The sequence below is a fragment of the Salvelinus alpinus genome, chromosome 11, assembly GCF_045679555.1.
Source record: "Salvelinus alpinus chromosome 11, SLU_Salpinus.1, whole genome shotgun sequence".
NCBI lineage: Eukaryota > Metazoa > Chordata > Actinopteri > Salmoniformes > Salmonidae > Salvelinus > Salvelinus alpinus.
The window spans coordinates 59,746,099-59,771,792 of record NC_092096.1 but is presented as its reverse complement, the minus strand read 5'-3'; the positions used below and the strand labels follow the sequence as shown (position 1 = coordinate 59,771,792).

Genomic DNA, 25,694 nt, shown 5'->3' with positions numbered 1-25,694 from the left:
CCTCATATGGAATTTGAGCAATATGTTTTATAGCTAGTGAAATTCCTCTTAGTCCTGAAAATAATATTAGCTTGTAGTTCGCTAATATCAACTACATTATACCATAGTTGTCCCAGGAAAGTTATGTATGTGATGTTGTTAATTGATGCCTGTGTCTTATCCCAGGAACGTCATGTCTGTGTGTTGTGTGCTATGGGCTGACTTTGGATGCAATCAACTCCATTGATCAACATTGTCTATCTTTATGTTCCTTGGACCGAGCAGGCCCATAACCTGAAGCCTTCCATGGCTTCCAAGCTTGTCCTGCTCTGCAAGACCCTCCACCCCGACACCCTCAGTGTCACAGTAGCTTTACACAGCCTGACGCGGGGGGCCTGAGCATGACACCCCCCTGGTAGAGAGGCTCTTCACCCTGGATCAGCTACCCTCGTCCGGCTACGACGTGTTCGGCGTGTCCCCCTTCATGTTCTCCTCCAAGCCTCTGGAGGTGGTGGGCTTCTAGCTGTGCTACACAGACGAGAATGGGAGCCTGGTGCTCCACGAGGAAAATTCATGTGTAAATGTTTTAGTTAACCATTAGTAAACGACCATCATTACAACAATCTTGCCCGCTGACTGGGTAGTGAAGTGATCATCCAACTCCTAAGCTTTTATAATGAGAGTGTCATCCCATTCAGAGGTACCTGCCACATCGGGAATTCAGGAGTGTCCATAGAAGGATTTAGACAGAGAAGACCAATTGAAGAGAGGTCAGTCAATAGATGTGTTGAGAACTCAATATCCACCATACATTATAGATAGCCTACTGCAGTAGCCTGGATATATGTAGACATCCACTTTGTGTAGTGTCATATACACTATGCATTATAGATAGCCTACTGCAGTACCCTGGATATATGTAGACATCCACTTTGTGTAGTGTCATATCCACTATACATTATAGATAGCCTACTGCAGTAGCCTGGATATATGTAGACATCCACTTTGTGTAGTTTCATATCCACTATGCATTATAGATAGCCTACTGCAGTAGCCTGGATATATGTAGACATCCACTTTGTGTAGTTTCATATCCACTATGCATTATAGATAGCCTACTGCAGTACCCTGGATATATGTAGACATCCACTTTGTGTAGTGTCATATACACTAGCATTACCAATTGTGCGCCGCCCTATAGGACTCCCAATCATGGCCGGTTGTGACACAGCCTGGAATCGTACCAGGGTCTGTAGTGACGCCTCAGCACTGAGATGCAGTGCCTTAGACCGCTGCGCCACTCGGGAGCCCAGCATTTATTTTGAAAGTGTACACAAACACTGGTATATTTAAAGCTATTGTGTAGGCTATATTTAAAGAAATACACTTTTAATCAAATACAAATATATGTTATTGGAATTACTCAATAGAGTCTGCAAAACCTAAATGGGTATATTGTGTACTGGTGACTCTTTACACCAACGACTCCTATCACTGCACCGCAATACACGGTATACTCTCAGCTAAAGTGTGGTGGGAAATAGTCAGTACAGTCTCTACTAACCAAATATGGTTAGTTTTGGAGTGTGTCGTTCTCCGCCCCCTCTATAGCGCCCGATTAGTGCTTGTTGAGGTCGGTTCAGTTTCAGTGCGATTTTTTATTTTTTTAAACATGAAATGCATTACGAAATAATGACCTTACAATGATTTTCGGGCTTTTTAATGGAAATTTCAAAGCCAAAAATAGTGAACATTGAATTACCAAAACATTGAAAATGTTCCATTGTCTCTGTCAGGTCCTCATTGGATAGACATCAAAAGCAAAATAGGAAATGACTATGAAATTATAAAATATTTCAGTTGTGTATTACTTTTTTATTTGATAACTATTTTTCATTCCTTAAAGGTTCACCCATTTTGAATGTTGTATTGTTTTTGTGCATCTCTGAGTGATTTTCTGTCAATTCCCTCTGTCATTTCATGTTTTCCTGTGTATCTGAGTTATTGGCATTAAAGCAGGCAGAAATCCGTCCGATATGACATAGCACCGTGATAAACTCGCGCTCACTACACTGGAAGTGAATAGGAATACGACTTTTAGATCGTGAAAACGTCTATCATACATGTCAGATTTTAATACTGGCCGATGTCAAAAATCGGGAGGATGTCTTCTCTCGAATGAGCCATTGATCATATATTTGCGATATTCCTACCTCGATAAATGTTTAATTTAACGGAGGGTCTAGCACATTTTTCCTATTTGCCTGCCTCTTTAGTCCAGGGTGCATTGCATATGGTTCCATTGCCCGAGACATTATAGAAAGGAGATAGGAATTCAATGAATGAAGGAACATATAACGCCCTCATTGCACAAAATTATTGCTAATGTTGGGTTTTTGAGCTAGTGCCTAATAGACTCCCAGACACTCCTTGAAGGATCTGCAGGTTGAACATGATGTGGTTGCAGACTCCTAAATTGATAGTGCAGCTTGTTTAGGCGATTTTACAGCTAACTAACTATGTTACATGCTGATATTGTCTTTGGTATTATTGTGTTTTGCTACGTTTGCAAGCTTGCCGACCAGCCCTTAGAGAGAGCTTGTGGACTTTGTAGTGGACTGTAGTCGACTGGAGTTGCAACAGATTTCCACAACGATTTTCCATGTTGCTACCAACCTTAAAACGCCAAAAGGAAACATTTGTTCACCCAAAAAATTGTTTCACATATTAGTGCTATTTAACACTGTAACATCTCATCTCTGCTCAGGCAGTAGCAGTCAGCCAATGTGCACCCCTTAGTCATCCTATTTAGCTAGCCTGCCTAAGTATGCTGCACAGCTGTCTGACAAAATCATTTGACTAGTTCTTCAAAGTAGATAAGGTGTTCATGAACTGTCTCTGTCCATCTCGTCCTTGTGTTGTGTACATTCCTCTCTCATGTGGTCTGTGTGTATCTAACCTACGGTACAGGCTTAAAAGTGTAGGCCTTTCCATCCAGAGATCTGTATAAAATGACGAGGTGCTCATGTCTATGCCCTAACAATGGGAGTTGTTGTCTCAACGGTGGGAAGGAAGGCAGGCGACAAGCTTAAATCCAAAATAAGCCCACAGAAACACATTGGGTTTATTTTGGACAGATTTTGGCGAGCGTGAAACCTCTCGCTTCGCCTCTTCCTCTGAGCCGGAACAAACTGGCGCAACGGATTATGCTCATTGTAATTAATTATCACATTTTTGCACTGAACTACGTTGAATACTTGCTTAATGAAAATTACAACTCCCTTCAGCCCAGTGTTCCACAAAGTTCTTGATTTTATTTCTCTATAAAGAAACGGCTAGTAGAGACCCTACTGAGTATTTCCCACCCTACTTTTGCTGAGACAGGTAGAAAACGTATCTCTACAAGCCAATATGTATCCCATGTACAGTCTATTACAGTGTATTGCATTGGGGGCTATGGAGGGGGTGGAGTAAAAAGCCAGCAGAAGGCCGTGCGACACAGTCCCTCTCCAAAGCTAACCATACTTGGTTAGTAGAGACCCTACTGAGTATTTTCCACCGGACTTTAGCTGAGACAGATACAAAAGTTCTCTACAGCCCAACATTAAATTCAAATCAAATCAAATGTTATTAGTCACATGCGCCTATTACAACAGGTGTAGACCTTACAGTGAAATGCTTACTTACGAGCCCCTAACCAACAATGCAGTTAAAAAAAAATATGGATAAGAATAAGAAATAAAAGTAACAAGTAATTAAAGAGCAGCAGTAAAATAAGAATTGCGAGACTATATACAGGGGGGGGGGGGGGGGGGTACCTGTACAGAGTCAATGTGCGGGGTCACCGGTTAGTTGAGGTAATATGTACAGTTGAAGTCGGAAGTTTACATACACCTTAGCCAAATACATTTAAACTCAGTTTTTCACTATTCCTGACATTTAATCCTAGTAAAAATTCCCTGTCTTAAGTCAGTTAGGATCACCACTTTATTTTAAGAATGTGAAATGTCAGAATAATAGTAGAGAGAATGATTTATTTCAGCTTTTATTTCTTTCATCACATTCCCAGTGGGTCAGATGTTTACATACACTCAATTAGTATTTGGTAGCATTGCCTTTAAATTGTTTAAATTGGGTCAAACCTTTTGGGTAGCCTTCCACAATCTTCCCACAATAAGTTGGGTGAATTTTGGCCCATTCCTCCTGACAGAGCTGGTGTAACTGAGTCAGGTTTGTAGGCCTCCTTGCTCGCACACACTTTACCAGTTCTGCCCACAAATGTTCTATAGGATTGAGGTCAGGGCTTAGTGATGGCCACTCCAATACCTTGACTTTGTTGTCCTTAAGCCATTTTGCCACAACTTTGGAAGTATGCTTGTGGTCATTGTCCATTTGGAAGACCCATTTGCGACCAAGCTTTAACTTCATGACTGATGTCTTGAGATGTTGCTTCAATATATCCACATAATTTTCCTCTCTCATGATGCCATCTATTTTGTGAAGTGCACCAGTCCCTCCTGCAGCAAAGCACCCCCACAACATGATGCTGCCACCCCCGTGCTTCACGGTTGGGATGGTGTTCTTTTTCGGCTTGCAAGCACCCCCCTTTTTCCCTAAACATAACGATGGTCATTATGGCCAAAGAGTTCCATTTTTGTTTCATCAGACCAGAGGACATTTCTCCAAAAGTACGATCTTTGTCCCCCATGTGCAGTTGCAAACCGTAGTCTGGCTTTTTTAAGGCGGTTGTGGAGCAGTGGCTTCTTCCTTGCTGAGCGGCATTTCGATATAGGACTCGATTTACTGTGGATATGGATACTTTTGTACCTGTTTCCTCCAGCATCTTTACAAGGTCCTTTGCTGTTGTTCTGGGATTGATTTGCACTTTTCGCACACCAAAGAACGCGTCTCCGTTTCTGAGCGGTATGACGGCTGCTTGGTCCCATGGTGTTTATACTTGCGTACTATTGATTGTACAGATGAACGCGGTACCTTCAAGCATTTGGAAATTGTTCCCAAGGATGAACCAGACTTGTGGAGGTCTACAATGTTTTTTTCTGAGGTCTTGGCTGATTTCTTTTGATTTTCCCATGATTTCAAGCAAAGAGGCACTGAGTTTGAAGGTAGGCCTTGAAATACATCCACAGGTACACCTCCAATTGACTCAATGTCAATTAGCCTATCAGAAGCATCTAAAGCCATGACATCATTTTCTGGAATTTTCCAAGCTGTTTAAGGCACAGTCAATGTAGTGTATTTAAACTTCTGACCCACTGGAATTGTGATACAGTGAATAATAAGTGAAATAATCTGTCTGTAAACAATTGTTGGAATTGTCCTAACCGACTTTCCAAAACTATAGTTTGTTAACAAGAAATTTGTGGAGTGGTTGAAAATGAGTTTTAATCACTCCAACCTAAGTGTATGTAAACTTCCGACTTCAACATTACATGTAGGTAGAGTTATTAAAGGACTATGCAGAGATGATAACAATAGCGGTGTAAAAGAGGGGGAGAGGGTAGCCATTTGATTAGGTGTTCAGGAGTCTTATGGCTTGGGGGTAGAAGCTGTTTAGAAGCCTCTTGGACCTAGACTTAGCGCTCCGATATCGCTTTCCGTCCGGTAGCAGAGAGAACAGTCTATGACCTCTGACACCGCCTGCTATAGAGGTCCTGGATGGCAGGAAGCTTGGCCCCAGTGATGTACTGGGCCGTTCGCACTACCCTCTGTAGTGCCTTGCGGTCGAAGGCCGAGCAGTTGCCATACCAGGCATTGATGTAACCAGTCAGGATGCTCTCGATGGTGCAGCTGTAGAACCTTTTGAGAATCTGAGGACCCATGACAAATCTTTTCAGTCTCCTGAGGGGCAATAGGTTTTGTCGTGCCCTCTTCACGACTGTCTTGGTGTGCTTGGACCATGTTAGTTTGTTGGTGATGTGGACACCAAGGAACTTGAAGCTCTCAACCTGCTCCACTGCAGCCCCATTGATGAGAATGTGGGCGTGCTCGTTCCTCTTTTTCCTGTAGTCCACAATCATCTCCTTTGTCTTGATCACGTTGAGGAAGAGGTTGTTTTCCTGGCACCACACGGCCAGGTCTCTGACCTCCCTATAGGCTGTCTCGTCGTTGTCGGTGATCAGGGCTACCACTGTTGTGTCATCGGCAAACTTAATGATGGTGTTGGAGTCGTGCCTGGCCCTGCAGTCATGAGTGAACAGGGAGTACAGGAGGGGACTGAGCACGCACCCCTGAGGGGCCCCTGTGTTGAGGATCAGAGTGGCGGATGTGTTGTTACCTACCCATACCAGTGTCAACATTGTATTTTTTCATTATTGGTCATAAAAAATGTTTTTTAAACTATCTTTGATTTGTTTTCATAAATTACTTATTGGATTTTCTTGTTGGATTAAAATTCAACACCGTTATCCACCTAATTTTTGAACGTTGCTATGGGTATTGCCAAACAATCGACTTCTGCTTTACTTCCCTACTGCAGCACGCCTGTGGCAAACTTGCCAGAGTACATTATTTGAAGGAGTCAATTTATAGAGTATAAAAGTCAAGTTAACAAGTGTAAGTGTATGTGTAATTTTATATTTATTTCGTTCAGGTTCGCTAACGTTAGCTAGACCTACTAGTAGACTAGTTCTGTTGTGATTAAAATGTTAGTTATGTTGTCAGTTAATGACCATCCACCAAGCCAATAACTATAAAACGTTGGTGAGCAGCCACGCTAGAGGACACTAACAGTTTGTAGTTCTGGAGTCCTACATCTGTCAATCAATGCATCCTACTGCACGCTGCCTATTAGAAAAGTTGTAACAAGACTATTCATGAGGTCTCTAATGCACAGATACTGGTTCAGATCATTCAGTGCTATCAGCATGTGTTCATTGTCAAAAGGACAACTGCAAATGATACTTACATTTAAGTTACATGTAGGTGTATTGCTTCCGTCCCTCTCCTCGCCCCTACCTGGGCTCGAACCAGGGACCCTCTGCACACATAGACAACAGCCACCCTCGAAGCATCGTTACCCATCGCTCCACAAAAGCCGAGGCCCTTGCAGAGCAAGGGGAACAACTACTTCAAGGTCTCAGAGCGAGTGACGTCACCGATTGAAACGCTATTAGCGCGCACCCCGCTAACTAGCTAGCCATTTCACAACGGTTACATAGGCCTAATGAAAATAATAAAGTAACTTGTATTTAAATGTAACAATTCAACAACAAACACTGTTTAGCCTGCGCACATATTATAGCATGTCATTGCCTCCTTGCCCAAGTGGTTTGCAAGTGATTTCCATTTTTCTAATGGTTGTCAATTCCTTTGGGTCTTCTTTTTCACGGTGCTCATCTCTCTGTCTATCCTGTGCAACTATTTGCAATGCATCAGTGCTGCAATGTTATCATAACCGGCCAAAAGTGATCACACCAATGCACTTTGTCTCCTTGACATTCCCTGACATGCATGTTCTATGCTGTGGGCCTGTTCTACATTCAGCAAGAGCAAGCCTGCTTCTTTCCCCAGAATAGGCTATAAAAAATAAATGTCCTATAGCTTTAGCTTTTATTATAGCTTTTCCTGGTATTTCACAAGAAGAGTAATGGCCTATTGCAGAGAGGCTTGCATAGCCTATAGCCCAGGGGTAAGGCAACCCAGGATTTTTTCCCAACTAGGCACCACACCTGACCAACTGAGCAAATTGATCAGTTCAATGATTGCCTAAATTCAACACACCTGGTCTTCCAGGTCGGTTAAATCAACCAACATGAAGTTGAAGGTTACTCATCTCTGCTATAGCGTGTTGTTGCTCACGGGAACAGCTGGAGGAGAGGCTAGTGAGGTGAAGTAAGATGCTAGGTATTAGGCCATTCATTATCTACAATTTTGCTAATGAATGGCCTAATATCTAGCTTCTTATGGCTTTAGGCTAAATATTTTCCTGTCAAAGTGCAATTTTTTTTTTACAGATTATGAAATGACAGATCTGTAGTGCATTCCAGCAGGCTGCACTCTATGGTCTTCGGCACGCAAAACGCCACTATTGATTAGGCCTATGTTTTTAGACGATCATTTTTATCCTTGGGCTACAACAACAAAGTACAATGAGGAATTTATTATTTTTATCAAGTGAGTACACAATTATTGTCCATAGGCCATAAACTGCAGTGATGTAGGCTAATTTGAGTAACCTCTTAAACGTCCTATTTTGTTTCATTATGAAATAATTCAGTTTAGCTCTATTCTCGACCGTTTATAAGGTCCAGAAAGGTACATTACCAGGTAACTCATATGACGTATTTTGTCAGGATGTATGTAGCCCAGGGTTAAGATTGGCCTACTATCGGAAAGTATGGGTTTCTCCTTTCCAACTCCCCACCCGTTCTTAATGCTGTAGTGTAGCCTATTTCACATTCAACAAGCGAGAGCGGGCGTGCATCTCGTCCAATAGGCTATTTATTTTATTTATTTCACCTTTATTTAACCAGGTAGGCTAGTTGAGAACAAGTTCTCATTTGCAACTGTGACCTGGCCAAGATAAAGCATAACAATTCGACACATACAACAACACAGAGTTACACATGGAATAAACAAAACATACAGTCAATAATACAGTAGAAAAATAAGTCTATATACAATGTGAGCAAATGAGGTGAGATAAGGGAGGTAAAGGCAAAAAAAGGTCATGGTGGCAAGGTAAATACAATATAGCAAGTAAAACACTGGAATGGTAGATTTGCAGTGGAAGAATGTGCAAAGTAGAAATAGAAATAATGGGGTGCAAAGGAGCAAAATAAATAAATAAATAAATACAGTAGGGGAAGAGGTAGTTGTTTGGGCTAAATTATAGATGGGCTATGTACAGGTGCAGTAATCTGTGAGCTGCTCTGACAGCTGGTGCTTAAAGCTAGTGAGGGAGATAAGTGTTTCCAGCTTCAGAGATTTTTGCAGTTCGTTCCAGTCATTGGCAGCAGAGAACTGGAAGGAAAGATGACCAAAGGAGGAATTGGCTTTGGGGGTGACCAGTGAGATATACCTGCTGGAGCGCGTGCTACAAGTGGGTGCTGCTATGGTGACCAGTGAGCTGAGATAAGGCGGGGCTTTACCTAGCAGAGACTTGTAGATAACCTGTAGCCAGTTGGTTTGGCGACGAGTATGAAGCGAGGGCCAACCAACAAGAGCGTACAGGTTGCAATGGTGGGTAGTGTATGGGGCTTTGGTGACAAAATTGATGGCACTGTGGTAGACTGCATCCAGTTTGTTGAGTAGAGTGTTGGAGGCTATTTTATAGATGACATCACCGAAGTCGAGGATCGGTAGGATGGTCAGTTTTACGAGGGTATGTTTGGCAGCATGAGTGAAGGGTGCTTTGTTGCGAAATAGGAAGCCGATTCTAGATTTAATTTTGGATTGGAGATGTTTAATGTGAGTCTGGAAGGAGAGTTTACAGTCTAACCAGACACCTAAGTATTTGTAGTTGTCCACGTATTCTAAGTCAGAGCCGTCCAGAGTAGTGATGCTGGACTGGCGAGCAGGTGCGGGCAGTGATCGGTTGAATAGTATGCATTTAGTTTTACTTGCGTTTAAGAGCAGTTGGAGGCCACGGAAGGAGAGTTTGACACACTGAACTCTATCAGAGAAGTAGTTGGTAAACCAGGCGAGGCAATCATTTGAGAAACCAAGGCTGCCGAGTCTGCCAATAAGAATGTGGTGATTGACAGAGTCGAAAGCCTTGGCCAGGTCGATGAATACGGCTGCGCAGTAATGTCTCTTATCGATGGCGGTTATGATGTCGTTTAGGACCTTGAGCGTGGCTGAGGTGCACCCATGACCAGCTCTGAAACCAGATTGCATAGCGGAAAAGGTACGGTGGGATTCGAAATGGTCGGTAATCTGTTTGTTAACTTGGCTTTCGAAGACCTTAGAAAGACAGGGTAGGAGAGATATAGGTCTGTAGCAGTTTGGGTCTAGAGTGTCACCCCCTTTGAAGAGGGGGATGACTGCGGCAGCTTTCCAATCTTTGGGAATTTAAGAAGATACGAAAGAGAGACTGAACAGGCTAGTAATAGGGGTTGCAACAATTTCGGCAGATAATTTTTGAAAGAGAGGGTCCAGATTGTCTAGCCCGGCTGATTTGTAGGAGTCCAGATTTTGCAGCTCTTTCAGAACATCAGCTATCTGGATTTGGGTGAAGGAGAAATGGTGGGGGCTTTGGCGGGTTGCTGTGGAGGGTGCCGGGCAGTTGACCGGGGTAGGGGTAGCCAGGTGGAAAGCATGGCCAGCCGTAGAGAAATGCTTATTGAAATTCTCAATTATAGTGGATTTATCGGTGGTGACAGTGTTTTCTAGCCTCAGAGCAGTGGGCAGCTGGGAGGAGGTGCTCTTATTCTCCATGGACTTTACAGGGTCCCAGAACTTTTTTGAGTTAGTGCTACAGGATACAAATTTCTGTTTGAAAAAGCTATCCTTAGCTTTCCTAACTGCCTGTGTATTATTGTTCCTAACTTCCCTGAAAAGTTGCATATCACGGGGGCTATTCGATGCTAATGCAGAACGCCACAGGATGTTTTTGTGCTGGTCAAGGGCAGACAGGTCTGGAGTGAACCAAGCACTATATCTATTCCTAGTTCTACATTTTTTGATTGGGGCATGTTTATTTAAGATGGTGAGGAAGGCACTTTTAAAGAATCTCATCTACTGACGGGATGAGGTCAATGTCATTCCAGGATACCCCGGCCAGGTCGATTATAAAGGCCTGCTCGCAGAAGTGTTTTAGGGAGCGTTTGACAGTGATGAGGGGTGGTCGTTTGGTCGCAGACCCATTACGGATGCAGGCAATGAGGCAGTGATCGCTGAGATCTTGATTGAAAACAGCAGAGGTGTATTTGGAGGGCGAGTTAGTTAGGATGACATCTATGAGGGTGCCCGTGTTTACGGATTTGGAGTTGTACCTGGTAGGTTCATTGATAATTTGTGTGAGATTGAGGGCATCAAGCTTAGATTGTAGGATGGCTAGCTTGCTAGCTACTTCCAGACATAAATGAGAGATCACCTCACTCTGACCATTTTTGTCACCCTAGCAGAGCTGGTTAGGCCGTTTTCATGTTATCCAGAGCATTGGTGACTGACTGTAACTGTGCTCCTGGCAACAATTTAATTGCATGTTTACTGACACCGGCCATATTCAACGGGTGTTGAGCGTTCATAAATTCATCAGTTATTCTGCGCTCTGTCACACTCAGATGAGAGCGCTCTGAAATCGGAGTAGATAGCCAGAGTGAATTTACGAACACGCCCTAGGTGGATACCATGGCATTGTTGAATACTCATTTCTGATTGCCTTGAAGTGCATTCTAGACATGCATTATTTCCTTATTTTTTAAATTTAACTAGGCAATTCAGTTAAGAACACATTCTTATTTACAATGACGGCCTACTAAAAGGCCTCCTGCGGGTACGAGGGCAGGGATTCCAAATAAATTAAATAAAGATATAGGAGAAAACACACATCACGACAAGCGAGACAACACTACATAAAGAGAGACCTAAGACGACAACACAGCATGGTAGCAACACAGCACAAAACAGGGTACAAACATTATTCGGCACAGACAACAGCACAAATGGCTAGAGTGTAGAGACAACAATACATCACGCAAAGCAGCCACAACTGTCAGTAAGAGTGTACGTGGTTGAGTCTTTGAATGAAGAGATTGAGATAAAACTGTCCAGTTTGTAGTTGCAGCTCGTTCCAGTCGCTAGCTGGAACTGATAAGCGAACTGAAAAGATGAGCGACCCAGGGATGTGTGTGCTTTGGGGACCTTTAACAGAATGTGACTGGCAGAACGGGTGTTGTATGTGGAGGAGGAGGGCTGCAGTTGATGTCTCAGATAGGGGGGAGTGAGGTCTAAAATAGTTGTATAACTAAGCATCAACCAGTGGGTTTTGCGACGGTTATACAGAGATGACCAGTATAGAGTGCAGTGATGTGTCCTAAAATGAGCATTGGTGGCAAATCTGATGGCCGAATGGTAAAGAACATCTAGCCGCTCGAGAGCACCTTTACCTACTGATTTATAAATTACGTCTCCGTAATCTAGCACGGGTAGGATGGTCATCTGAATCAGGGTTAGTTTGGCAGCTGGGGTGAAAGAGGAGCGATTACAATAAAGCACTGTATATTTGCATGGTAGAACTCAATGGCTATAGTTTTTTACAAGTTTTGTTTGAGATGATTTTGAAAGAAAAAGTCTAATTGAAAACAGTATTGCTATTGTTGAATTCGATTTTCATATTCTGATGTTTTTGTTAGCTAAACTAGCTAAATATGTTTGTTTGGTTACCATGGCAACTACTGTAGCCTAAGTTTGCTAGCTACTTCAGTGGATGTTGAACACATTTCTAGTGGCAAATGTATAGGCATGGTATTAACGATATAATCAACTAGGGGCTCTATGCATTCTCTGGAAAATAATGCAACTTTGTGGAAGGTAAATTCCAGTCTGCTAGCGTGTTCGAACAAACATTATACATAGTTCATTATTTTCCATAGAACGCATAGCCTCCTCTTGAGTATCCTTTATACATAATTTGAAGGAGTTATTGACATTGCAATGCTTTGAAATGCGGGATTTTATTTTGAAGGTTTCCTCGTTATCATACGAACGTGACATCGTTTGTGCTGCGGGCAGAACACTAGTCAGTTAGCAATAAATACATAGCCTAGTAGGTTGACGTTTGTTGCTCTTTCCTGTGCTGGATTGTGCATTGTTCTGCTTTTATCAGTGTGACATCCGTATCAAGGGATAGACTACATTATGTCTATTTTATTTGGATGACTCGAGCAGGCAGCAAGTTGCAAGAACTGGATCGCTGAACGTGCCACTTGCGAGCCCATGGTCCGGTTGACTTATCCGCGTATGAAGCGTACTGTATGTTGATGAAATTCAAGCATGTCAGGAAAACAATTTAAAGGTCATGAAGTCAGTTGCTGCATCAAATATTTTATTTTTGGATTTAACATAATATTTTGGGTAAGTGTTTTTTTAATTTTTGCTATATTTGTCTCTCATTGTCTTTTATTGGGCAATCTTCCATCCATGTTGTTAAATTAAACAGTAGGCCCATCTAGAGGAAATGGCTTCATAAATGAAATGATCATTTGTCATTTTTCCATGCTTATTTTACAACCAATCCCTCACAAGCTAGCTATGTCTATAATAAAATGCTATAATAGCCGATGATAAACATTCCAATGTGATCGTTCGATATGTGAATAGCAGCAAAATCTTTTGTTTGTGTTGATATGCATTACAAGCGCTTTTTAATCTTGCTTATTTAGATTTGTTGACATTCACAATAGCCTTCACATACTGTAGGCTGCTACCCAGAGCACTTTTTAATTTAAAGTCGCCTACACTCCAGTGTCCCCGGTAATCGGCTTTCTGTCCTTGTTTGTCGTGACGAACTCACGTACGTGACACGTGAGAAGCTTATTGTCCTCACATGCAAATGTATGAATAAACATGAATATGCAATATATCATCATCAGACAACATTATGTCGCATTCAATTCCCACTGCGTAAGATAGTACACTAAGCCTGATTTGAATGTTCATTCCAGGCAGTGGCGACCAGTCATTCATGGCAGGTGCAGAGCCCTACCTGTTTTGAGCCCCACATTTTTTGTAGTTGCCTATTTTGTATGTTATTTTGGCATTAATACATGTCACATATCCGTTTGCAAACAATGTAAAATAAAATCGAGTTAATAAAACTTCCATACAAATATGGATGGTCTCTTTGCTTTCTTGAGTAAGGCAGTGCCAAAATGCAGGTGTTTCAGCCACATTGTATGCACTGCAGTGCTAGCTCGCTGTAGTTTATGCTTTCAGCACTAGATTAATTCTCTGATCCTTTGATTGGGGTGGACAACATGTCAGTTCATGTTGCAAGAGCTCTGATAGGTTGGAGGACGTCCTCCGGGAGTTGTCATAATTACTGTGTAAGTCTATGGAAGGGGGTGAGAACCAAGAGCCTCCTGGGATTTGTATTGAAGTCAATGTACCAAGAGGAGGACGGAAGCTAGATGTCCTCTAGCTACACCCTGGTACAGAGTGCTGTTGAGGCTACTGTAGGCCTTCATTACAAAACAGAGTGTTTTAATTAGAGGTCGACCAATTAATCGGAATGGCTGATTAAATAGGGCCGATTTCAAGTTTTCATAACAATCGGAAATCGGACACCGATTTGGACGATTTTTAAAAAATGTATATTTTTTAATATATTTTTTACACCTTTATTTAACTAGGCAAGTCAGTTAAGAACACATTCTATTTTCAATGATGGCCTAGGAACGGTGGGTTAACTGCCTTGTTCAGGGGCAGAACAACAGATTTTTACCTTGTCAGCTCGGGGATTCAATCTTGCAACCTTACGGTTAACTAGTCCAACGCTCTAACCACCTGCCTTACATTGCACTCCACGAGGAGCCTGCCTGTTATGCGAATGCAGTAAGAAGCCAAGGTAAGTTGCTAGCTAGCATTGAACTTATCTTATAAAAAACAATCAATCAATCAATCATAATCACTAGTTAACTACACATGGTTGATGATATTACTAGTTTATCTAGCGTGTCCTGCGTTGCATATAATCGATGTGGTGGCATTCGCGAAAAGGACTGTCGTTGCTCCAACGTGTACCTAACCATAAACATCAATGCCTTTCTTAAAATCAATACACAAGTATATATTTTTAAACCTGCATATTTAGTTAATATTGCATGCTAACATGAATTTCTTTTAACTAGGAAAATTGTGTCACTTCTCTTGCAACAGAGTCAGGGTATATGCAGCAGTTTGGGCCGCCTGGCTCGTTGCAAACTAATTTGCCAGATTTTTTCGTAATTATGACATAACATTGAAGGTTGTGCAATGTAACAGGAATATTTAGACTTATGGATGCCACCCGTTAGATAAAATACGGAACGGTTCCATATTTCACTGAAAGAATAAACGGTTTGTTTTCGAGATGATAGTTTCCGGATTCTACCATATTAATGACCTAAGGCTCGTATTTCTGTGTGTTATTATGTTATAATTAAGTCTATGATTTGATAGAGCAGTCTGACTGAGCGATGGTAGGCACCAGCAGGCTCGTAAGCATTCATTCAAACAGCACTTTTGTGCGTTTTGCCAGCAGCTTTTCGCAATGCTTCAAGCATTGTGCTGTTTATGACTTCAAGCCTATCAACTCCCGAGATTAGGCTGGTGTAACCGATGTGAAATGGCTAGCTAGTTAGCGGGGTGCGCGCTAATAGCGTTTCAAACGTCACTCGCTCTGAGACTTGGAGTAGTTGTTCCCTTTGCTCTGCATGGGTAACGCTGCTTCGAGGGTGGCTGTTGTCGATGTGTTCCTGATTCGAGCCCAGGTAGGAGCGAGGAGAGGGACGGAAGCTATACTGTTACACTGGCAATACTAAAGTGCCTATAAGAACATCCAATAGTCAAAGGTATATGAAATACAAATGGTATAGAGAGAAATAGTCCTATAATTCCTATAATAACCTCAACCTTAAACTTCTTACCTGGGAATATTAAAGACTCATGTTAAAAGGAACCACCAGCTTTCATATGTTCTCATGTTCTGAGCAAGGTACTTAAACTTAAACGTTAGCTTTCTTACATGGCACATATTGCACTTTTACTTTCTTCTCCAACACTTTGTTTTTGCATTATTTAAACCAAATTGAACATGTTTCATTATTTATTTGAGGCTAAATTGATTTTATTGATGTATTATATTAAGTTAAAATAAGTGTTCATTCAGTATTGTTGTAATTGTCATTATTACAAATACATTTTTAAAAATGGCCGATTAATCGGTATCGGCTTTTTTGGTCCTCCAATAATCGGTATCAGTGTTGAAAAATCATAATCGTTCGACCTCTAGTTTTAATAAATTATTTGGTGAAATGTGAATATATTTAGAATAGTTTTATCTAAAAATTATAACTTTTTAAATGTTTATTTTATTTTATGAAGTTTACTGAGGAGGATGGTCCCTCCCTTCCTCCTCTGAGGAGCCTCCACTGGTGTAGAGGAAATCATGCGTGTCGTAGAAAAAAAGAATTAAAAAGGAATTAGTGCAGGTGCAAAAATAAGTGAACCCCAAGTTGCATTGGTTAAATTAAGTAGGTAAGTAGAATCAGGTGGGTAAATAATTGGGTACAAAATGAATCAATCAAAGGAGAGATTGTTAGGAAAGAGTTTGGGTGGGACTCTGATAAATAGAGATAAGAAACGTGGTCAGTTTGGTGCTACCCATCCAGGTGAATACAAACCACACCATGCCGAGAGGAAAGGAGATCTCAGAGGACATCAGTCTGGGGAAGGCTATACAATCATCTCAAAAATATTGGAGCTCCATCAGTCCACTGCGAGGCAAATCATTTACAAATGGAGAGCATTTAACATGACAGCAACTCGGCCTAGAAGTGGACGCCCTTCCAAAATATCCCCAAGAGCCACGAGAACGATAATAAATCAGGTAAAAGCCAACCCAAACATAACATCTAGAGATTTGCAGACCTCCCTTGCTGCATCTCAGGTAACTGTGCATGCTTCAACAATAAGAAGAACACTGAATCGAAATGCCATTCATGAGAGGGTTGCTAGGAAGAAGCCTTTGCTGTCAAAAATAACCAAACTGCCCATCTTAACTTTGCCAGAGACCACCTTATCCCAACAGTCAAGCATGGTGGTGGGAATGTCAAGATCTGGAGCTGCTTTTCCTCCTCTGGACCTGGATGACTCCACATCGTCAAGGGAACCATGAATTCTGAGGTATTACCAGGAGATTCTGGAACAGAAAATCAGGCCATCAGTAAAAGAGCTAAAGCTGGGCCGAAAATTGATCTTCCAACAAGACAACGACCCAATTGAACCTATTGAAGCAAATCTACCAAAGAATGGCTCAGGAGAAGGACGATTTGTGTTTTGGATTGGCCAAGTCAATGTCCTGACCTAAATCCAATCGAGATGCTGTGGCAGGACCTGAAGTGGGCAGTTCATGCCAGACACCCCTCAAACTTCACTCAATTGGCTGAGTTCTGTAAGGAGGAGTGGGCAAAAATCCCTCAAAACAGATGTCAGAGACTGATTACTGGCTATAGGAGATGTTTACTCCAAGTTATCGCTGCTAATGGAGGTGCCACAAGCTATTGACTGAAGGGGTTCACATATTTTTGCACACATCAAATCTGAGTTTTTGTTAAATAAACCACTTTTGTTAAATAAACAATGAAATATATATATTTTTTGTTTCTGTCATTAAAGGATTTTATATGTTATTTTAATATTTTATAGCAAAATAATGACCAGCCCTGTAGGGTTCACATACTTTCAAGCAGCACTGTAAATTGTCAGTAGAAACCACATTTGTTTAAGCAAGTCAGCCACATCAGCTTTTTTTTAAAAGGCAGTAAATGAGGCTGAATGAACTGTTTCACTGCCAGACAAGGCTCTGGTGATAGTCAGGTGTATCAGTGGTAAGGTGTTGGGACTGCTGTTGGGACTCTGCTGTTGGGACAGCTTTATATAGGCCCTAACAGTTTGTGGGTACCATTTGTCACTGTTATAGTGCAATTCATTTATTGATTAGTGTTGTGTAGTGGCTTTGCTGGAATGCATCCAAAATATTTTTTTGTTTGTTTGACCCACCAAGATTTACATGCTAAAATCAACACTGATTCCAAGACAGTTTAGGTGTGTTAGTGTTAGGTGAACAATAATCGCATTGTGACTAGGCCAATTAGTGAATTGTCTCAAATCTACTGCGAAACTATAGCCTGTCATGGATTGCTGGACTACGAGTACACACTGAAGAGGAGGATAGCTTCTAAAGCTCCAACCATTATTTCAGGGACTTCATCTCAGACACAGGAAGAGCTCATTATAGAATACCCTGTAGCTGGAACATGTACTAAATAAACCTTTCAGATTCTATTGTTGGTGGAACATGTTTTCTTATTAGTTTCAACTACTCTCTTAGAGAAATGCACAAGCCTGAGCTCAATAGTAATTTCTCATCTCCAGAGGGACAAAGACAATAACAATGTCATTGTAATATAATAACCGTATGGGCCGGATAATCTAATTTGGCTCTTCAACGTCTTTCCCTGAAGGATGGCTCTGTCTGGTTTTGGACTGGGAATAGGAGACTAGAGATTTTCTCCCCTTGTCCCATTCAGATGATGTCACGTTGAGGTCATGTGACTCTCTCGGGTCTCATTCTGGCTCACAGGAGTTTGGCCGAATTGATACCGACAGGCCGGTTTCCTGGTCAATTCAATGCTAATGTAATCCCATTCAACGCCCTCCATCGCCTTTGTTTCCCTCAACCCCTCCACCCCTCCCTCTGTCCACCCTCCTAAAGTCTTTCCCATTCGCCATTGTCTGCTTTCAGTTCCGTTTGCCATGTCCATGACCGTGAGAGCCAGTGTTGTACTGATAGTTTTGCCATTAGTGAGGTCTTCAGTAATGGGGCAGCAAGTGCCTGTTTAACCTTTCATGTTAGTGCAATGTAGCCATGTCGCCGGCATGCTTAGGCCTATAAAATATGTGCTTTTGATATTTTTCGTAAAGCTGATGTTGAGATTAATACGGTTGCTGGTGAAGAGTTGAGGTCTTTATGGCTAATGCATATCTGCTGCTGAGATGCAAAGGCCAGAACCATAGAGTGGGAGATCCCCTCTCCTGTTGCCTTCAAGATGTAACCATATAGCCTGTGTGTGTGAGAGAAGGCTTCGATAAACTACAGGACTACAACTTAAATGTCTTTGGAAGAGAACTGAATGCATCTTCCGCATTTAACCCAACCCCTCTGAATCAGAGTGGTGTGGGGGTCTGCCGTAATTGACATCCTTGTCTTCAGTGCCCTGGGAACAGTGGGTTAACTGCCTTGCTCAGGGGCAGAATGAGACATTTTTACCTTGTCAGCTCAGGGATTCGATCCAGCAACCTTTCAGTTACTGGCCCAACACTCTAACCACTAGGCTACCTGCCACCCCAGGGTACCGTGCATTGTGTAATACATACACTACCGTTCAAAAGTTTGGGGTCACTTAGAAATGTCCTTGTTTTTGAAAGAAAAGCACATTTTTTTGTCCATTTAAAATAACATCAAATTGATCAGAAATACAGTGTAGACATTGTTAATGTTGTAAATGACTATTGTATCCCGGAGTCGCCTCTTCACTGTTGACGTTGAGATTGGTGTTTTGCGGGTACTATTGGCAACATTAACAACGTCTACACTGTATTTCTGATCAATTTGATGTTATTTTGATGGACAAAATGATGTGCTTTTCTTTCAAAAACAAGAACATTTCTAAGTGACCCCAAACTTTTGAACGGTAGTGTAGGTGCGTATGACATCAGATTTAACTAATGGAGCTAGTGAGCTGAAGAGAGATTGTGTCAATAATTGATTGCTTTTCAATGGGATTATGAGTGCAGTGTCAGCCTAAAACGTTCTGTCATGGCATATGCTATCTGATCCAACACCTTCTCAAAAACGTTCTCCTTGTGTAGCCACACATTCACATGATGCCCAATGTAATTCATACATTCAGTATTTCCATATATTGTGCGACCACATAGTTGAGCACGACTTTTGACGGCAGGTAGCTTAGTGATTTTAAGAGCGTTGGGCCAGTAACCAATAAGTCGCTGGTTCGAGTCCCTGAGTCGACTAGGTGAAACATCTGTCTGTGCCCTTGAGGAAAGCTCCTGTAAGTCGCTCAGGATAAGAGCGTTTGCTAAATGACTAAAATGTAAAGGTTGTAACTCACTGAATGCACTCAACCACTTTTTAACATGATCATTTATAACCCAAATAATTTTGTTCTTTCTGGCATTGGAAGTCAATATTTGCATTATATAAAAGTTGTATCTACACTACATTCTATCAACATTACAGAAAGTTCTCATGGAGTTGTAATGAACTGAAGGTCAGTGGATAAATGAAGGCTTTGGACACAGCTATAGTAATAGAACCGCAGCCAGGAGAGTGGTCCGTCTGGGACCAAAGTCTGGAGGACCTCGCAGTGTCTGGTGAAGTTCGGGGTAACATGTTACACAATTGGAGTCTTTAGAAAACAAGAACCATGGAAACTAAAGGGTTAGGGTGTAATTTGTCACTGTCACCTCAGTAGATCTAGTTAAATCTGTATGGACACAGAGGAGTGTGGGGGAAATATGGCTATAGCTTTATACAGTATGATAATCCTCCTCGTCGCTTAAATCTATCCATGTGAGTTTAGACAGAGACCCCCGAGAGTGTTGAAATAATACTGAAATGGACATTTATCCTCTGGCCCTTGGAGATATTCTCATTTTAATCAGTTCTGATATAGTGTCTGACGGTTTTAGTATATGGATTTGTCTCGTTGTCAATCATCTCTGAAGCAATACTCTCAGTCCAACCAAGGAGTGTGAATCTGTGTAGCATAATGTATGTTTATCCCCCAAAAGGCACCCTATTCCCTACACATAGTGCACTACTTTTTACCAGAGGTCTATGGGCGCATGGTGAAAAGTAGTGCACTATATAGGGAATAGGGTGCCTTATACGGTGCCTTTTGGGACGTCTCTCTCTATATATTGATTTGACACACATGCGTATTGGCGGACTTCTTTTCCCAATGTCTCTCCCATAGCTCAATGCTTAGTGCTCAGCTCTGTGCCCCCCAGCAGCCCAGTTAACTTCACCGGCACCCCCTCCACCAATCTAGACACTAGAGGCGTCGCCATAGAAACAGCATGAGCTTGCAAGCCGACATTTGGCTCCACTGCAATATTTATGTGAGCAGTGAGCTGTGTAAAAGACCCTCCAGAAAATGTCCGGGACATCGTCAGGTCAAGTTACCTACATTTGAATGTGTATAGGTTTTTGGAAAAGCTATCAGGTCTTGCCACCCATTTTAATATTCAATGCCATCTCAGGGAATTAAAGTGACAGTAGGCATTTTCCTGCGCTAACGTTGCACTCGTCTTGTTTTCAATGGCTGAAGGGAGAACTCATTATAGAGAGGGTTATAATTCACACACGTTTTATAAACAAATAGCTAGTATTCATGTGTAAAGTAACCTTTAATCCATCTTTCAATGATGCAGATATAAAATATACCTTATCCTAACATGTTAGATGGTTTACTTTATTTAGGGTGTCTTCAATTATCATGGCTCTCTCTTCCCTCAACCAGGTTACCTTCAAAATGGTACCCAGAGGACCAGACCCACTTTCTCTTTTCCCTAGAGCCGCGCATGGTTCTTCAAAACACACAGTAAACTAACCATATCTAGACTACGTGATTCACAGTGTGTGTTGATAAGGTGGCTCTGATACAGCACTGAACAACCTGAGATTTAACACCATTATTCTCTTCCCAAAGTGAGTCATCATGTATAGGGTGGCAGGTAGCCTAATGGTTAAGAGCGTTGGGCTAGTAACCGAAAGGTCACTGGTTTGAATCCGTAAGCCGACTAAGTGAAACATCTGCCGATGTGCCCTTGACCAAGGCACTTAACCCTAATTGCTCCTGTAAGTCACTCTGGATAAGAGCATCTGCTAAATGACTCAATTGTAAATATATGAAAATACAGCTTACTTTTAACTCCATTGTCTCTGTCATGAAATCAAAACTAGGACTGTAATTACACAGTAACGATAATACTGATTGTGGTGGTGTGATGGCTTATTCTGCTCCCACTCTGTTACAGTGACATTGTGAGTGTCAGTTATTACAGTGGCATGTTTGGTGTGAGCATGTCATGCAGGGTTATATGTGACCGTGAGCCAAGCTGAGATGAGTGACAGGTCGAAGTCCTCTCTGACGTCACGACAACGGATGCCTTTAGCTACCAAGCTACCACATTTCTGTGTATCACTCCATTTGTGATTTGCATGAATGTTTGCATGTCTGAATGTGTGCGTGGGTGTGTGTGCCGTGTATGTGTTTATTGACAGTGTGAAACCCCCAGCTGATGAGGCTTAGCTGTTTCTCGTGTTGGTACAGCATATTGATCCAAGCCCTTGGGGTGTTCCGACCATCAGGACAAACAGGACTGCTCATTCTGCCTCACTGGTCACAGATGTCAGTTCAACTTCTAGTTTTGATTTACATTTGGTTGAGTTGTCAACTAAATGTGAATTCAAAAAAAAATGTCACAATGTCATCGGATTTAGGTTAAAAGTTGTGTGAAAAAAAGACAATTCCCTTACGTTGATGACTTTCAAAATATTTAATTTGTTTTCCACGTTGATTCAATGTCATCACATAGACTTTTTGTTGTTGAAATGACGTGGAAAGTGTTTGCCTAGTGGGCCCCTGCCACTGACGGACAGTAAATAGGATCATCACTATGGTCATCAATATTGGGCCTTCCTTTTACATGTAATGACCTTGCAGTTATTCTTTTCCAGAGTGTCAATGAACTTGCATCGTTGATCATCGAACGAAGGCTGATTGAAAGTTAGAGGTGTGCTGCTCCTCTTTACAGCTCAGCTCATGTAGCCACACATCTCTTTTGGTTGTGTCACCATCTTTGCACTCCCCTCTAGCCTCTGATCTCAGACCAGCCCTTAACCAACAGCTCTGTATTACAACCACATGAAGTGGCTCTTGGTGCAATAGCCACTCTGCCAGTGTCCTCTGTTGCTGGCTTGTAGATGCAGCAGTTTGTTCGTATCATTCAGTGACATTATAGGACAAGCAGAGTTAAACATAGCTGGCTGACATGGCCTGATCAAGACAAGCTAGAAGGGTGGAGCTTGGGCCTGTCCCGTTCACTTGTTGTTGTTGTTTGAATTGGCTCCGGCATTGTCAGCTTCCAAATGCCCGGGCCCCACAGCATCCTCTCAGACAGACAGGCAGAAGGATGAACAGGCAGAATAGACAGACGGTTAGACAGGCAGTTAGACAGACAGGCAGATAAACAGGCAGGAAGGCAGATAAACAGGCAGACAGACAGACAGGCAGGCAGATAGACAGGCAGATAGACAGACAGACAGGCAGACAGACAGGCAGACAGGCAGACAGACAGGCAGACAGACAGACAGGCAGACAGGCAGGCAGACAGACAGACAGACAGACAGACAGACAGACAGACAGACAGACAGACAGACAGACAGACAGACAGACAGACAGACAGACAGACAGACAGACAGGCAGACAGGCAGGCAGGCAGACACTTCGGACTTACCCTGAGACAGTGGTTTTAAATGTTACCACTAAGCATACCTTTAGTTCTGTCAAACCGAGACAAACCTGGAATTTAAAGGGCTTCAAAATTTCAATTCTCTTTGCACCAAGTCACTTGTCCCTGTCATATCCTCACATGGTCTCTCCAATAATTGCTATGCGGATGACACTCAACTACCCTTCTAACACCCATTTGGTGACACGCATCTCTGCATGCATTGCATGCATGGCAGACATCTCAGCTTGAATATCGGCCCACCACTTCATGGCCAACCTCAACAAAACGGAGCTGCTCTTCCTCTCAGGAATCCCCGAGCATTCCATTCCGCCACTACTGGCCTCTTGGCCGTCCCCCCCCCAGCTCCCGCTCAGCCCAGTCAAAGCTTTTCTCTGTCTTGGGACTCCAATGGAGGAACAAGCTTCCACCTAAAGTCAGGACAGTGTGGCGTCAAGGGGAACTGCCCATCTTCCGAAAACATCTGAAATCCTACCTCTCTGAAGACTATCTTAAATAACTCTCATGCCCCCCCCGCCCTCCCCCTCTTCAAAAAAAGGCACTTTTCCTACTACCACTGACTTTGATGATAAATACTTTCTTCAGGGAAAATGTTCTTGATGTACTTGTGATGTGTTGTTGTCTCATCAAGCTATCTTAAGATGAATGCACTAATTGTAAGTTGCTCTGGATAAGAGCGTCTGCTAAATGACTAAAATGTTAAATTTAAAAATCGGGCAAGAAATTAAACCAATGATTTCTTTACTTTGCAGACATTGTAGGCTACTTATTAAGGGTGAAGAAACTCCTCAGGAGGATTGTACATTCCTGCTTATTGTTGCTTGACTCCTGTTTAGATTACCCAAATGAAGATGTCCAAACATGAAATTTAGTACTCGAAAGTGAAGTAATGGGAGTTGTGTGTTTCTGTAACCTTTGTAAGCATCGAAGGTGAAATTGAAAGATAATTCATCCTCCGGGAATTTCAACAAAAGTGAACTTGAGGGGGAGGTTTCACCCTTTGGGTATCTCCCTGAGGTTTGTTATGTGATTATTAACGTTACTTATTGTCTGTCCTCTTTCAGTTGCTCGGTGTGGCCTTCCTGGGGATTGGACTATGGGCCTGGAATGAGAAGGTGAGTGAGACTGGGTAACATAAGAACCCTATAAGAACATACAATGATGTCTAATATACTTTTACTTATTTTATTTAACCTTTATTTAACTAGGCAAGTCAGTTAAGGACAAATTCTTATTTACAATGACGGCCTACCAAAAGGCAAAAGGTCTCCTGCGAGGGCGGGGGCTGGGATTAAAAATAAATAAATATATAGGACAAAACACACATCACGACAAGAGAGACAATACGACACTACATAAAGAGAGACCTAAGACAACAACATAGCATGGTAGCAACACATGACAACACAGCATTGTAGCAACACCAACATGACAACAACATGCAGCAGCACAACATGGTAGCAGCACAAAACAGGGTACAAACATTATTGGGTACAGACAACAGCACAAAGGGCAAGAAAGGTAGAGGCAACAATACATCACGCAAAGCAGCCACAAATGTCAGTAAGAGTGTCCATGATTGAGTCTTTGAATGAAGAGATTGAGATATACATGTACTGTACCAGTCAAAAGTTTGGACACACCTTCTCATTCCAGGGTTTTTCTTTATTTATTATTACATTACTTTAACAGAACGTTTCCTAAAAGTTCAAACATGGTTACATTTAATGTAATGTTTGGTAGTTCAGAGGATGTTAATGAACAACGTTCTTCTGTGGGAATTTCAATACTTCAGCATAACGTTTCCTACAGGTTTCCTCATGGTTCCATTTAAAGCAATGTTCTCAAATTTTTCAGAGAACGTTAAGAAACAACGTTCTTCTGCGGGAATTTCAGTAGTTCAACATAACGTTCTAAGAATGTTATTTAAAAACATATTTATTTAACTAGGCAAGTCAGTTAAGAACAAATTCCTATTTACAATGACGGCCTAGGAACACTGCCTTGTTCAGGGGCAGAACAACAGATTTTTACCTTGTCAGCTCGGGGATTTGATCTAGCAACCTTTCGGTTACTGGCCCAACACTAACCACTAGGCTACCTGCCGCCCCCACATATACACTACCTTCCCCACATATACACTACCTTCAGAAAGAATTCACACCACTTGACTTTTTCCACATTTTGTTGTGTTACAGCATGAATTTAAAAGGGGTTAAATTAAGATTTTGTTTTACCAGCCTACACACAATACCCCATAATATAAAAGTGGAACTATGTTTTTAGACATTTGTAAAAATTAATAAAAAAATGAAAGGCTGAAATGTCTTGAGTCAATAAGTAGTCAACCTCTTTATTATGGCAAGCCTAAATAAGTTCAGGAGTAAAACTCTGCTTAACAAGTGACATAATACGTTCCTTTGTGTGCAATA

General features: G+C 41.9%; 1 protein-coding gene across 3 annotated transcripts in view; it reads left to right on the top strand.

Moving 5' to 3' along the window:
• The first annotated feature begins 11,967 nt into the window (after nt 1–11,967).
• Nucleotides 11,968–25,694, top strand: part of LOC139534947 (tetraspanin-5-like) — a 30,493-nt gene continuing 16,766 nt past the window's right edge. The window contains exons 1-2 of one of the 3 annotated variants that reach the window (XM_071334502.1): nt 11,968–12,015; nt 24,327–24,377. In XM_071334502.1, coding sequence (XP_071190603.1) covers nt 11,971–12,015; nt 24,327–24,377 — 96 coding nt within the window. In that variant the 5' untranslated portion in view covers nt 11,968–11,970. Of the gene's footprint in view, nt 12,016–12,133; nt 13,018–24,326; nt 24,378–25,694 lie in introns of those variants that run through there. The other 2 variants (XM_071334503.1, XM_071334501.1) reach the window with 2 other exon arrangements.